Below are 14,172 nucleotides of genomic sequence, written 5' to 3' on the forward strand. Positions count from 1 at the left end.
CTCCTTTCAGGCTCAGTCACCTGGACCGGTGTGCTCAGTGGCGGCTCAGCAGTCTTTTCTGTGGGAATTCAAAGTCTGCAGAACCTCTCCAGAATGAGCAAGAGGGATGTGAAATGCTTGACAACTGTCTTAAATGATAGTTTGTTGGCCAAGTGCGGCAATTCTGCCGGCAGATGCCTGAACTTGCAGAATGGCTCTCTAGTGCTGAGGAGTGTGGAGAAAGAGGATGAAGGAAAATATGAGTTTGTTTTTCACAACACCACCAGCACTTTTACACTGGAAGTGTTCGGTAAGTGGCCTTCTTAGCAGCAAATAGCTTTTGAACTTGTGAGCCTAGCTTAGAAGCTGGTGCCTTAAAATTCTTCCTGAGAGACCGCTTGAGCTTGCAGGAGCTATAGGTGCCTCTGGAACAGCTTTGTAAGCCTCTGGCACCTCAGGGGGCAGTAATAGTGAGTGTAAACTAGGGAATGCTTTTTGCATCCGCGTTGTCAGTCTCTCCTGTCTGTTGAGCCTTCCTTGAAGTAGCCAGTCAGTCGAGCTACGTGCTGTTTTTCCCTCATGTAAGAGACAGCAGCCTGAAGTGTTTGTAAAGTTGAGCCTACAGTATGTAGACATGTAACTGGAGATTTCAGTCCATTTCCAGAGTACTCTTCCTGATGGCTCTCACAAAAGCTCTCACTGACTGACAGCATTTTGCTGCCAGTGGACATGCTTCCTTAAGGAGTTAACCCTACCTGACTTGGCTCTGGAAACTGAACTGAGCTGCTGTGCAGGTCTGGGTTGAGGCATGCTGGGTTTTTCCCCTGCTTCATGCAGCTGAGGAAAGGTACTAAAGGAATCCGTGTGTGACTTTCTGATTCTTAGCTGCCCCTGAGCAGCTTGGAGGTCAGCATCTTCTGGGTCTGTTCAGAGGCCAATGATAGGTACCTTACCGTGCCAGTCTCCCTGCTGTCCTCCCTGTGGCCTCAGAGTTGCTGCTCCCCATCGTGTGCTTGCTCATCCATCTGTGGGGTGAGAAGATGGAAATAAAGTTGCTTCTGTACAGGATCCAGCTTGGGTTAATATGGAGAAACCTTAAATGGGTTTGCCCCCCTGCTGAATAGTGCTCCGGACAGCCAGCAACCATTGCTCTGGTCCTCATCTCCACCGTTCCTTTTGCAGGGCTTTCACTTACACAAGCTTCTGAGAGAAATTGAAGCGTATGAAATTGTAATGAAAATGTCTGAGCAAACTGGTCTCAGTGAAGACAAATGAATCCTTACACCTTTCGGGTGCAAACAGGCGGAACTGCCATGGAGAGTAGGTCAAAGATGTGACTCCTTGGCACGAAGATCAGGGGCTTAGACTGGAAGCAGGCAAAGACTGCAGAAGTGTCCTGGGTTTAATGTCCATTTCAGTGGATTTGCTTTGGGAAGTGTTGTCTACTCCTTGTGTTCTGTTGCCACACTTAAGTCAGGGGAAACAATTTCATAGCAAAGGTATTCCTGGAGGCAGTGAATTATACCTGAAGATGATGTCCCACTTGAAGAAAGTGATTTCTGAGCTTATTTACATGGATGTTTGCGTAGATGTTCTCAATGTTACTCTTACTGTCATAAAACCATACTACTTCTCTGTCTAGTCTGTATTTGCAAAGTGGCAAATGTAGGAAATAGGTTGGCTCCTTCTAGTAGACTGAAGGAGGGAAATTCAGGAAAATGTAATAAGATCAATGATTCATTACTTCATTTTAAATTGTCCCAGTCTGGGGGGTCCTATCTAACTGCAGGTGTCTGGTGCTGGTACCTGTGTTGGGCATGATTTGTACTAGTTCCTCTCTACAATGGAAGGAAAAGCAGAGTGACAGCAAAAGTACAAACCTCTGGTGGAGGAGAGGGCTGCGTCTCCTCTGAAGCTGCAGTTATCTGCTGATTACAGAGGAAGCCTCTGGCTGGCAAATGCTTTGGGTGTTTCCACTGTCCTCTCAGATCAGGGGCTTTTATATTTCTCTTTTTCTATTTCAGTAAGGAAAATGAAGAGATGCCAGATTTTTGCAGCATCCCCAAAATGGGGACCAAGAGTCACTATCAGGGTTGGGTGGGCACTGCTAAGCATTTCAGGGCTGGGGGCAGGCACTGAAGAGTCTGGTTTCTTATTTCTGTGCTCCCTGGCTACCAGTAAATGCAGCGGTAGTAAGACTCCAGTAAGGGAAGCTCCTATCCAGCTCATGTTCACTGCTGAGTCCGCCCCTCACCTCTCTTTTTCCTCCCTGTTCCCATTGCCCTGTGCTGTGCGTGACCAGAGCCGGCCATTGGTATCCAGTGCTTCCCTAATGGGACTGGAGAGTTGTCCTGCGATGTGACCAGCAGCAAGGGCACCACCTTTCAGTGGCTGCTGAATGGCACTGCGCTGAGCACCCCTGAGGCTTGCATTAAGGATGGTGGGAAGAAGGTTCGCCTGGACAAAACCGTGCCTGGGGAATTTGTATGTGAGGTTTACCATGGGAGCAGTGTCACAAGGACCAGGCCCATTGTGCTGTCTTGCAGTTATGGTGAGTAACGGTGTCTCCAGAAAATCTCCTTTTGTTGTTGCCGTCTGCATAATACCGAACTCTTCTGTCCTCTGGCAGCTGCCTTCCAGACTTACCACATCCTCCCTTTAGAAAGTGTCCCCTTGACTTCCTTCTCCCTCCTGTGTCTCAGACTGACACAGCCTACAACCATAGAAAGGATGAAAGTTTGTTCAGGAGGTCCTTTTACCCAACTGTGCAGCAATGATGGATATCCATCTGTCTGTTTTCCTACTTCCCAGTGATGAAGACCTTGCACCCTCCTGTGCACCAATCCTTTATGCCGATTTAGAAACACGAGCTATTTCCTACTCTGATGGTCATCCATTACCCAGATGGCCTTCCAGTTTCTGTAACATCCCTGTAAAAACACCTCTGCTAGTTCAGCCCTGTTGCTGCTGGACTCAGCTCCATATCTAGGCCAGCTGCACAAAGATTTACCAGTCTATACAAATGTCTCTCTACCAGGCCCACACCATCGAAGGTGGGGTAAAAGACACAGAATGTAGGGGTTTTTCCCTCCATGTCCCTGCTTGGATATGTAGTTCTGTGAGAAGGCTTATCCGTTTGCAAGCTATCCATAAATGCCGAGTACTCTGCTTCAATGAGGCCATAGTTTAATGAGACAGAAAATCCGGATCCTAGGACTGATCAAAACTGCCAGAACTTCATGATGCAAAGCGCTGGTCTGTGTTTGTTGTAAGCTCACATTTATTAGAAAATAATAATAATAATAATAATAATAATAATAATAATAATAATAATAATAATTTGATTAGGTAACCTTGAGTGAGATTTCACTTGCATCTCCAGTAGTGAAGGCATTTCTCCTCTCCAGCAGCGAAGATGGTCATCAAAACTATGTCAGGGTGGCATAATTTAACCATAAGGGTTTTGACTAATTTAGTTGCAATTGATTTAAGCACCTTTGCTACTAGAGAAATTGTACTGTGCAATAGCACCTAGCATTTTAGAAATTAGGTCTGAGACACTCCAACTCTACAGCAGATATTGTCTTTTCTTCTATGGTTGGCATACAGTTGATGTGAAAGCAAAATTACTGATATAAACCCTGTATCATGTTGTCGTGTGTGCTGGCATTCAACAGAAATGCCGTGGCCTGTTCATGCCTGATCGTGTTGGTGCCGCTGGCCAATCTGTACAAGTTTGGCATTTGTGATTGTGGAGCAGTGATTTTAATTTTGTCCAGTTAAATTGATCAGAGGTTGTTCAGCGTAGTCAGACCCAAGTTGGCTGAGGCACTGGGGAGTGAGGATGCAAACATCCATGAGCTGTTCAATCAAGCCCTGTGATAAATCATGCAAATGCTGACAGTTACCATTTTTTATTCTGGGTGACTGCCCAGTCCCCTGTGTGTGATATCAGTTCCCCATTTCCTCTTGAAAAGCCCACAGGGGAATTTAGTGATAGCTCTGTTGGGATGGACACACACAATAACACCTATTTGGAAGGGTCTGAGAGCAAGAAAGTAGCAGTGATTCTACTTTTTAGTCATCAAATGCAACCACATTTGTAAAAAGTGAACTAAAGCAGTTCTGGATACTAATAAAATGAATTGAAGAGAGAAATGAGTTTAGTTTAAATTAATTAAAGACTAATTCATTATTTTTGCGGATTATTATTTGCTCCAGGCAAAGGGCTGAATACGTTTTTCCACTGTAGGTATAAGATCTATGTAAAAGCACCTATTTGGGCAACCTATTGGCTGATTAAATTCATTTTGAATAATTGTTAGCGTAAAACAATTTGGCAGAAATACTGTAAACTTCCCAGGCACTGAAGGGCTCTGATCATGCAGTATCTAAAGCAGAGGATTCAGAAATTAACAAGTCAACATATATAAAAGGCTTATATTTATTCATTACTTGTTTTATTACTTGTTCGTTACCAATTTTTAACACAATATTGTATCAAAAAGACCTTTTTAACAAATGGCAAATTTTTAGGAAAAAATACTTCCAACATATGTTTATGCTTTTGACAATATTCTCTAAGCTTTCATCAAAAAGGAAATAAAATTATTAGGCAAATTGTTTCTCATTTGCTGAAAGTTTAATTTTGAGTATAGATTTTTTGAACTTGGTAACTGTTCCTAAACAGACTGGAATGAGCAGTCTGAAAATGCTTTGAGTATTTGAGACAGGAGCAGCTGTCCACAGTTGTTTTTACTGTTCTGGTGAGTATGTGGACTATGACAGCATGTAGTATGTCCTGGAACGTTTGAAACACTTCCTAGCCTCTGGGGATATGCAGTAAGTTGTGCATTTGGGATCTCGAAAACAGGCTCTAAATGAGCCTGTTGGTTTCCCCAGTGTGGCGCTGTGCAGGCATGCGCACAGACAAAAAGAAGTCAAATGATTTAAAAAGTGATGGCTTGGGTTTGCCTAAGGAGTTTCAAGGAAATTGTAGTATAGTGATAGTTGAGTTGTATGTTTTCTTCATAGTGGTAAGAAGAGTTTTCCTACTGGCTACTGCAGGTTGGAGCAAATTGTCTTAGTGAAGCTGCCAGTCTGGACAGGTGTCTCTTTTCTGCAAGTCTGTGATACCCTCTACCAGCTTTCCTGCTCAGCAACAAGTCTGACTGTCAAAGCAACCCTGAGCAAGGGACTCTGAGCTGGGTAATAATTACCACCGACTTGTGCATGGCCTTCTGCTCAGCCGTCTGTAGCTGTAGCCTCCTGCTAGGCGTTTCACATGATCTTGGTTGGGAAGGGGAATAAAGAGAAATCCTTCCCTGAGCAGCAGTGAAGCCAGGTTCCTACAGCTCTGACTCCGGTGGCTGGAGTCTCTCGTGCCTGAGGAAGTGCAGGCTCTGATCAGACTTGCTTTGAGGTTGGTGTAGTCGTTACGTGGCTGTCCTAAGTGGATTCTCTGGAGCCTAATATGAACTCTGAGGGTAGACTCTGCAGCTTGTCTTTCAGCAGGAGATGCTAGCTTAGGTCTCTCTCCTCAGCTGCCTGTTTTCCTAAAACTTGTTGAAATGTAGTATCTTTCAAACCACCACCTTCCCTATTAAATTTGATTAAAACTTACAAATTATCTTAGACGTTACTGGTCAGAGTACGCAGAAACAAATGCACACAGCATAGCCACACAAGCCTCTCTTCTTAATGAAAAATTCCATACCATAATTAAATGACGTGACATAAATTACAATGTGCCACATTTCATAATATCAGCTCCCCTGATCCAAACCAAAGCAGTGCAATAATAATGCTCACGTGCTCTAATCTGTCTGCGGGGTTTGGAGGAAGAAGCTTTTCCACCCTGGTAAAACTAACAGCACCCTGTACTTCTTGCAGGAGACCTGCTGCAGTACCCGTGGTTCATTTACATCCTGGCAGGATGCGCGGGGGGTGCGGTTATCCTGGTGGTAGTTGTGTCCTCAGTCATATGTTGCTGCATGAAGAGGAAACACAAGTTCATCCCAGTGCCTTCGGGTGAGTGGAGAATGCTGTTGCTGCCTGGGATGAGTCTCACAGAGGACTGTGTGTGTGTGCAGGATGGGGTTGAAATGGCCTCAGGTTGGTGGCTGCTCGTCTTCTAGCCAGGCCTCCCCTGACCCAGTGGAGCAGAAAGCTGCTTGCTGACAGGCAACTGTTAGAACCAGCAGGGTCTTGAATTAAACCTTGCTTTTCCTTTTTTCACCTCATGCTTGCCACCATGTGCTCCTGGCCAGAAAGACACACAGCAAAACCTTTTCTATGGGCAAGAAAATTGAGCCTCATTGAGGTCTGATCCTGAAAGGACCTGAAGGCTTCTGGTGGCAGTCCTTTGTCGGCACCAGTCCCTAAGTGCAGTCTGCCCATGCTCAGTGAGGCCACCTCAAGCTGTGATCCTGCCAGCATGGCCAAACTGGTCTCTGACAGGTTGGCAGCGGCTGTCCGTACTTGGCATCTCTCTGTTCCAGGAATGGAGCCAGTGCCACATGAGGAGGAGACGCACGCGTGTGTTGGTGGTCCGGCCTCGCAGTCAGTGTGCCAAGGCTGCTAGGATGCAGGGGACCTCTTTCCTTCAAGTCTCTGATTTTGGTTTTACAGAGGAGGAGAAGGATGACGGACTAACAATGTCCGTGGTCTCCAGTGAAGGTGTGAAGAGCCCCCCTGATGGAGACCATGTTGAGGCTCAAGCTGCCCAAATCGACTGTCCTTCAAAGCCTGGTGGGTCCAGTGACTTGTTTTAAGTCAGACAGATAGCCTGTTCAGGAGGGTGAAGGACAAAATGGATGTGTGTGACTGATGGGGAAGGAGCTCACTGGAGAGAGGGGCCTGGGACTCGCTAGTGCAGGGAACATGCTTCATCTTGTCCAGACGGCAGAAGTTGCAGCAAGTCATTTATCAGTACCTTACTTGTGCTCAGCTTCTGCACAGGAGTAGCTCTTGCCTTCATCTAGCTGTGAGATGTAGCAGCAGCCGTCTTGTAAGTATCCCGCAGAGGGTACTGCCAGCAGACTGCAGACTGTCTGTTCCAGTGTTTCCTGTGCTAAAATACACATCTCAAAACCAGCAACCCCTCCAAACTTAGCAGTTTTCCTGCCATTTTATCACCCCCCCCCCCCCCCCCGCCTTTCTCATCAGTAACATTTTGTAAGAATTGGCATTGTTTTTGTAAGCAGTCATCTTCAGGACAGCATCCACCAATATGCTGAACTGGAAACACAGCTAAATCCCATCAAAGTCAGAGGCTTGTGTGTTTCCTTAAATTGGTGCTAAAGTGGGAATACAGTCACATTTTAAATCCTTCAAGAAATCAAGAATACAACCCCACAGCTTTAGCACAGTATGGTCAAGAGAGTGCAGCAATAAAATCCTTTCAGAATCCTGTTCTGTGAGTGCTTGATATTAGTACTCTACTTTTTGCATTATGTTTCCCTTAATTTTGTTCCACAAACACAAGTGGTGGCAACACCTTCCCTGGGAATGCACCATCATCAGCTGGAGTAGGTCTAGCAACGACATCATGAACTGGAGCAACGTTACATAGGTTGTAGCCTGGTCTCATCACTGCTGTCTCCACTTCTGGTATCCTTCACTGTACCATGCACAGCCTCTCAGCAGCTCAGCTATGCTTTATGTCTAACCTTGGATGTTGCTTTGCCCTGCTTTCAAAATACTAAATGCTACTCATGAACATAGTGCGAGAAAGAAAAAAAAAATTTAAGTAATTCAGATCATGTTTAATATTAATATACTTAAAGTGTAGAACTTTTTTTTTAAAATAAAAAATCTCCACATTGTCAGTTTGACTAAGAAAGTATCCCATGTTTATATTTTCTTCAAATAAGTAAAAAGCAGAGATGCGTGTGGAAAGTGTTTAGGTGAGAACATATTATGTGTGTGCTGTTAGCCAGCTTTCATTACTCAGATGTGACTGAATAGATTTTGCTTTGGTATTTTGGTACATTTTGGCCAGTTGAGCCCAGAGAGCTTCAGCACCAAAGTGTCTTACAAAACAAAGCTACGATGAACAGCTCAATAAATGAGCAGTTACAAAGAAAACTGAAATTTGCCTTGCAGATGCCTGGGGAGAGGGGACTGAGCAGGTTAGGCAGCCTGTGGCATCAGGGACTGGGGGGAGGATTTCTATGGGGGTGTGAGCATAGCGCAGGCACTTATAAACCATTTCTCCCTTCTTTTCCAGATGCTGCCCAGACTGGTCAAGGCATTGAGCCTGAGCCCCCTGTGGAAGAAAATTTACCAGTGGAGATAGAACCTGAGGAAATGCCAGACCCAGCGGTCATAATTGATGTGGAAAGCCAGGAAAATGCCTCAGACTGTTTCCCGGATCCAACTGATGACTGATCTGGTGTGCTTGCCATTCTGCCCTGTCTTGAAGCCTATGACACTCGTCCTTTGCATCCCATAGTCTCATTGTGTGTAAGAATTGTTCTGGAAAATTTTAGCAGGGAAAGATGTGAGGTGTCAGGCCTGCTAACCTCATTTAAAAAAAAAAAAAAAGAAAAAGTAAGAAAAAGCACATGTGTGGCTTCAAGGCCATGCTGCTGTGGGCTGACATGTTCACTAACAAACTAAACTGGGCAGCTCTTTGATGCTTTGCCTGTTAATAGACTGGCAGTTAACCTGTGGAGCCCTAGAGGACAGCCTGAAATGAGATGGGAGGTTCTTCCTGCTCCTTGCCCACCACACGCCTTGCCATGTCTTCACCAGCCAGCAGTTCCTGCAAGGGGCAGGCATGACAGGTGGATTGAGGTGGCCTGCCAGTCCCAGACAGAAACAAGGACCTGCCAGAAATTTCCTGAGAAAGCCTGTTCTCAGGAGATTTCAAGGCGTTTTTCACAGGCCCTGCCAAAAAATCTCAATGGAGGTTTCAGCTAGGTATCTGCTGTGCCGGGTGTTTATCTGAATTGCTCCTCTGAGCTCCAGACCCTTTGTGATTTGGCCCTGACCACTTGCTGCGTGGGGCCAGGAGTGGTGGTAGGGGCTGCTGTGTGCAGACCCCGGGAGGCGACGCTGGCTTGCTCGCCTTTCGATAGCCTGTAATGGCAGGGGGTTACCGGTTACCTTTTGCCAGAACCTAACTGCTTGGGTTGCCAGTGAGTTAAAACAGCTCTGTCAACTAGCTTGCTTGCTTGCAGCAGAAGGGTGCCTGGGGCTTGAGCATGTAATTTTGGCAGAAATGTTGATTATAATGCTGAGATTGTTCATCAGTGCAAGTATTAGTGCCTTTGGTGTAATGGTTTAGCTACTACAAGCTGATTAAGCTGGCCATCTGCCTGTGCTTGTAGGCTTTTTCAGTGCTGTATTATTTGCACAGACAGCAGCAATTTATAGAATCTCTTAGGCAAGTCTTGCTGCTACACACGTCCTGTTCTGCTCAGGGGAGGTTTGAAAGCAGCACAGCTGGGGTAGACCTGCAGGGAAGAAGGATGAGGAGAGGAGAGGGCAAGGACTCAGTCCCAGGCAGCAGGTAGCTGAGTCCCTGGCAAAGCTGCCAGGGGCTGCAGGGCTGTCAGGCCACAAGGAGTGCTGCAGGATGCACTGCCAGAGCAAGGTATTGCGAGGCATGTTGGTGTTAAACTAGCCCAATGCACTAGAAAGGCATGGTAGAGTAAAAGCAGAGATGGTACAGATCGGGGAAGAAAAGGATGGGGAGGCATGAATTGCATTCCTTTCTTCCCTTGTCATTTTGTCCCTGTTATATATCGTGCTGATGTTGTGCCATGAATCCCTTGGAAATGGATTTAAGGTATGCCCTGTAAATGCCACCCAACGAGGTCTGCAAGTACCCCAGCAAAATCAAAACAAAGCCGAATGCATCTCTCCCAGGCGGGGGAGCTGGCGGGACGGCTGCATGCTTACCTGAAGTCCTTCATGTCTGTGTACATGGCAAAGCTCTGCATTGGTGACGCCCAGCCGTTGTTGTTTCCTTGTCCTGTGACTCTGTTTAGAAGATTTTTGGATCTTGTGTGCTGTGTTGGTGGTGATTCAGCCTGGCTCTGCTTTTTAAGGCTGCCGTAGGAATCAGATTTTCCACGGTAAGAGGGAGATAATAAGTCTTTTCCTCATGGTGCTGCACTATCTCCTGTCAGTACAAACATTCCTCAAAGGCTGTGAGTTGAATGACAGAAATGTGACGCCGAGCGCTTGGGGTGGCAGCTGCCAGTAGGTAGCACAGTGGCAGTGATACTGGGTGAACAGGGGCCATCACTGAAATGGGGGGACATAGTCAGCTTTGTTTCTCTTCTGCACTTTCTGCCAGGGACAGGCAGGGGACAGTCGACTCCAGTACATGCTTCAAAGGCTGAACGGTGCTCTGAGGTGCACTGGAGAAAATGCCAGCATTTCGGCTGCTAAGGGTGGCAGAGCTGGGCCAGCCTTGTCCTGCTGGGCTGGTGCGTCCCGGCTCCAGCTTGCCCTAGTGCTGCCATGCTGCTGTCAGCCCTGGGAGGGCAGCTGTTAGCACCACCACGGGGGTAACCCCAGTCTGGGAAGGATTTTTCCCATTGAGATGGAAATCTGAGACTCTTTATGAGGCAGGTAGGACATGGCTGGTTTTCTGTCCTTCCCTGCTGAAGATGCCAGTTCAGCAATGGGGGCAAAGGTTTTTGTTACTGTTAAGTCAGGAGAGAAGTCGTGCAGCCTGTGCTCTTCCTTTAACTGTATGTGTTCATGCCCAGCTATTGTTCTTTTTTGGTGGTTTTTTTTTCTTTTCCCCGCGATGATTTTGTTCCTAATAAAAAGATCTGTTTTCTAACTTGTTTTGGAAATGTTTAAGGTCTGTTATTTAATAATTGTTTCTTTATGGTTTTCACTGAAAGTACAGGCTGGTTTCCAAATTTTCACCTGGCCAAATAAAGGAAAGGTGATAACAAGTTACTGCTGACTACAGCTGAGCTGGATAGTCTAGGGAACAGAGATCACAAGAACATTTCCAACCTAAATGATTCTATGATTCTATGACATTCATTTGTAAGTCAGTCCAGGAGAGGCTGTAGGACAGTGGCATATAACTAGTCCCCATTGCAGCGTGTGTGCCAACGTGCCTGCATGTCCGTGTGCACTCGCAGCTTGCCAAACCCTGCTCTGGTGCCTTGCCCGAACTGTGAGGTGCAGGGAAGGGACGCAGGGAGATGGGTTTGTTTTACCCATCTTTATGCATCTGTATTTTTTTATGACACCTAAGCCACCTCAGCTGTGAGAGAGGATGCTTTACTGCATAGCTCCTTTTGCAAGGAGGAGGTGACTCTCTCATGCTCACCCTTAGACAAGTGGGCCCAGATGGTGGGTAAAACCAATGTCCTGATGGTTTGTGATCATATAAAATCCCTTGACTTCACCACTGCAGGGTTATCCCTGGAGCAGTGGTGTGACTGGACATGGGTGATCCTGTCCTGCAGCCTGTGAACCCAGCACCCCAAGGAACCACCCACCTGAATTTGCACTTGTTTTCCAGCCCAGCTGTGGCGCTGCATCACCCAGGCAATAGTGAGGATACTTTTGGGCCTGGGGCTATCTGGCAGAGCAACAGGTATGGGTGTACATGGTGCTATCAGGAATTTGACCAGAAACAGAGATGTCTGTGCTGCCTCTTCAGGGCTTCTGGTGGCCTTGGTGAGGCTGTGCCATGCCAGCCCTACTCTCTCCAGGTTGCTGAGGGAGCCCTTGGTGCTGGGGTGCCTCGGGGTGCCTCCGGGTGCCTCTGGCCTCCTGTGGGGAGCTGGTGCTTTGCAGGGGAGGGGAGCTGCACAGGGAGCTGACAGTCACGCCATCCTCTCCAGCCACTGGTCCTGGCTAGGGAAGGCTGGGAGTAGGGCAGGGTCCCTCCCTCTGCTCATCGGGTGCTGGTGGGACAAGGGGAGCTCTGCTCTGTGGGAAGTACGAATGTTTTGGGATGTGGTTTCTTCTCAGCTGAGACAAACTACCAGTGGTTTATAGTACTGTACAGAATGGTTGTTTAGATTTGTATCCATGTCAATGTTTCGTGGTGGGAAGAGAAAAATTTCCCTCTGCTTGTGGCATATGCTAAGCAACAAATGACATGAAATGTAATATGTAGTCTTTTCATCATGTAATTCATGCAGTTTATGAATATAAAAGGAGAACAGAGAATGATCTTACTTGACTTAAGGTGAAAGCAAAAACAGAAAAGAAACATGTTGTATAACAGCAAGCAGAGACAGGGGAATGATTTTTTTTTAGCATTCATGATGAACTCATCCCCACAAAATTCTCATGTCAGTAAAGCTCCCCATCCCAGCAATGAAACAGTTTGTGCTGTGCTTCCCAACCTCTACCCCAGGCTGCTGTGCCTGATGTCCCAGTGGCTGTGCGCATAGCCCTTGCAGTCCTCCCTCAGAGCCCAGCATGGGGGCAGAGGCACCAGGGCAAGAGCCAGCAGTTTGTGGGGAGCTGGAGGACCAGCCGTCCCCACTACCATCAGCTCTACAGAAACACCAGAGCAGAAATTAGTGAGTCTGAGAGCAGATAGACAAAACTGATAATGGGCCAGTTTACAATAGCAAATGAAATGTTTGTTGTGAATACTGAAGAGGCATACGAGCAGTGGTTGTGATAACTTCTGATGAAAATCTTGGTGTAGTTGAAAAAATGTCTAGATTTTAGGCATGTGCATAGTAAGTTTGTGTCACTTTTTATGAATTACTGCAATTCATTTCAAAATAACCAAACAAGAAGAGTTCAGGTGTAACTCAGCTATAGGATACAATGTCACAGATAGGTATCTTCAAACCATTTCCTTAATATTAGCCAACAAATTCTGGTGGTGCTGTAAGATCTAGAAGTATTACTATCACCAGACGGGGAGGAGTGAGCTACCCTGTGGACTTCCATAGGTAAACACACAGAACCAGTAAAAAGAAAAGCAGCATCACCCATTTCTGTCTGAGATGGAAGCAGGATTTGGTGATGTGTTGTCACAGTGGCTTGGATTAACATTTGGGTATTGCTTATGCCTTTAGCCAGGCTGCTCAGTGCCTGGATGCAATCAAACCCTGCTTGTATGAGGCTAGTGGTGGTGAAGTCCTTCCTGAGCATATGCAATGCTCCCCTCTTGTCCTCTGGTGTAAAACAGGCTGGGAAACAACATCATCACCCAGTGGGGACCCCGTGACCTTTGACAACCAGTGACTGCATCCTGCATTGGTTTTGTTCACAATGAGCACTGTGTTTCCTTTCTGCAAGATTACGTGACTCATCTCTTAGGCAAGGGATGTGGCTGGAAACAGCAGGGGAGTTTTTACTGGGAATCTAGAAGACCCTCAGATGAAGCCCTTCTAAATATTTGTACTTTTCCAGCAAGCAAATGGTGGCAGGTGGTGTGTTAATTATATCAAGATTAATTTAACTTGGATACAATCAGTTAAGAGACATCTCTGGGCTGTGCAGGACCACTGGGAAGTGCAGCATCTTTCTGGCTGGCCTCCCTCGAATGCCACTTGTGTGGCTCCAGGCTGGCTGACAGGCTGAAGTGGAGCTCTTGGCCAGCTCTGGGACTGATAGACTCTTACCTCCAGCCCTCTTGATCACCAGCAAGCAATGTGGCTGAATCACACAGCCATCCACTATTGACAGGGACTAAAGAAACTGTTCCCTGCCTGTACCAAAGCAGACTGCTTGGAGGGCAAAAGACGTTTAATGATAAGGAAGATGAGAGTGGAGCGGGGGGCACAGACACCCCCCTAATGTGTTCAAATATGGCTAAACCCCTCAGGAGCTGGATAGCAATTGCATTCAAGTAGCATGTGAAGAGCCCAGAGCAGTTCTGCCTATGAGTGCTGATGGCATCATTGGCATCTTCACGGGGGTATTTCCCAGCTCAGCCACGAGGTGGGATTTCAGCCTCAAAAAGGTCCTTGTCCCTGGGGTTCCCCTGCCCTCCCATCAACTATGAGGGGGCTGACTTCATCACGTTGTTCATTATGCTTGCAAGTTTAGGGACCTGACTATACCCCTCACCTCTCAATGCACCTACAGATGCGTGCTTGGCAGCTTGGTTCCTTCCCCAGGAGCTAATGTTGCCATCTTCTTTGGTCTGCACGTCCTGTTGCCTTCAAGCTTTGCTCAGAGAAGGGCCGTCGGCCAGCACTGTGCCTCCCCTTCGCTCCGGGAGCTGGGTTGGGACCC

At 46.8% G+C, this 14,172-nt stretch overlaps 1 protein-coding gene across 2 annotated transcripts in view; it reads left to right on the forward strand.

Moving 5' to 3' along the window:
* Positions 1 to 10,787, forward strand: part of LOC115343529 — a 62,269-nt gene extending 51,482 nt beyond the window's left edge. For both annotated transcript variants that reach the window (XM_030019526.1, XM_030019525.2), the window contains exons 2-6: positions 11 to 289; positions 2,282 to 2,530; positions 5,872 to 6,009; positions 6,610 to 6,729; positions 8,210 to 10,787. In XM_030019526.1, coding sequence (XP_029875386.1) covers positions 11 to 289; positions 2,282 to 2,530; positions 5,872 to 6,009; positions 6,610 to 6,729; positions 8,210 to 8,370 — 947 coding nt within the window. In that variant the 3' untranslated portion in view covers positions 8,371 to 10,787. The remainder of the gene's footprint in view (positions 1 to 10; positions 290 to 2,281; positions 2,531 to 5,871; positions 6,010 to 6,609; positions 6,730 to 8,209) is intronic.
* The last annotated feature ends 3,385 nt before the right edge of the window (positions 10,788 to 14,172 follow it).

This window comes from Aquila chrysaetos, chromosome 7, assembly GCF_900496995.4.
Source record: "Aquila chrysaetos chrysaetos chromosome 7, bAquChr1.4, whole genome shotgun sequence".
Classification (NCBI taxonomy): Eukaryota; Metazoa; Chordata; class Aves; order Accipitriformes; family Accipitridae; genus Aquila; species Aquila chrysaetos.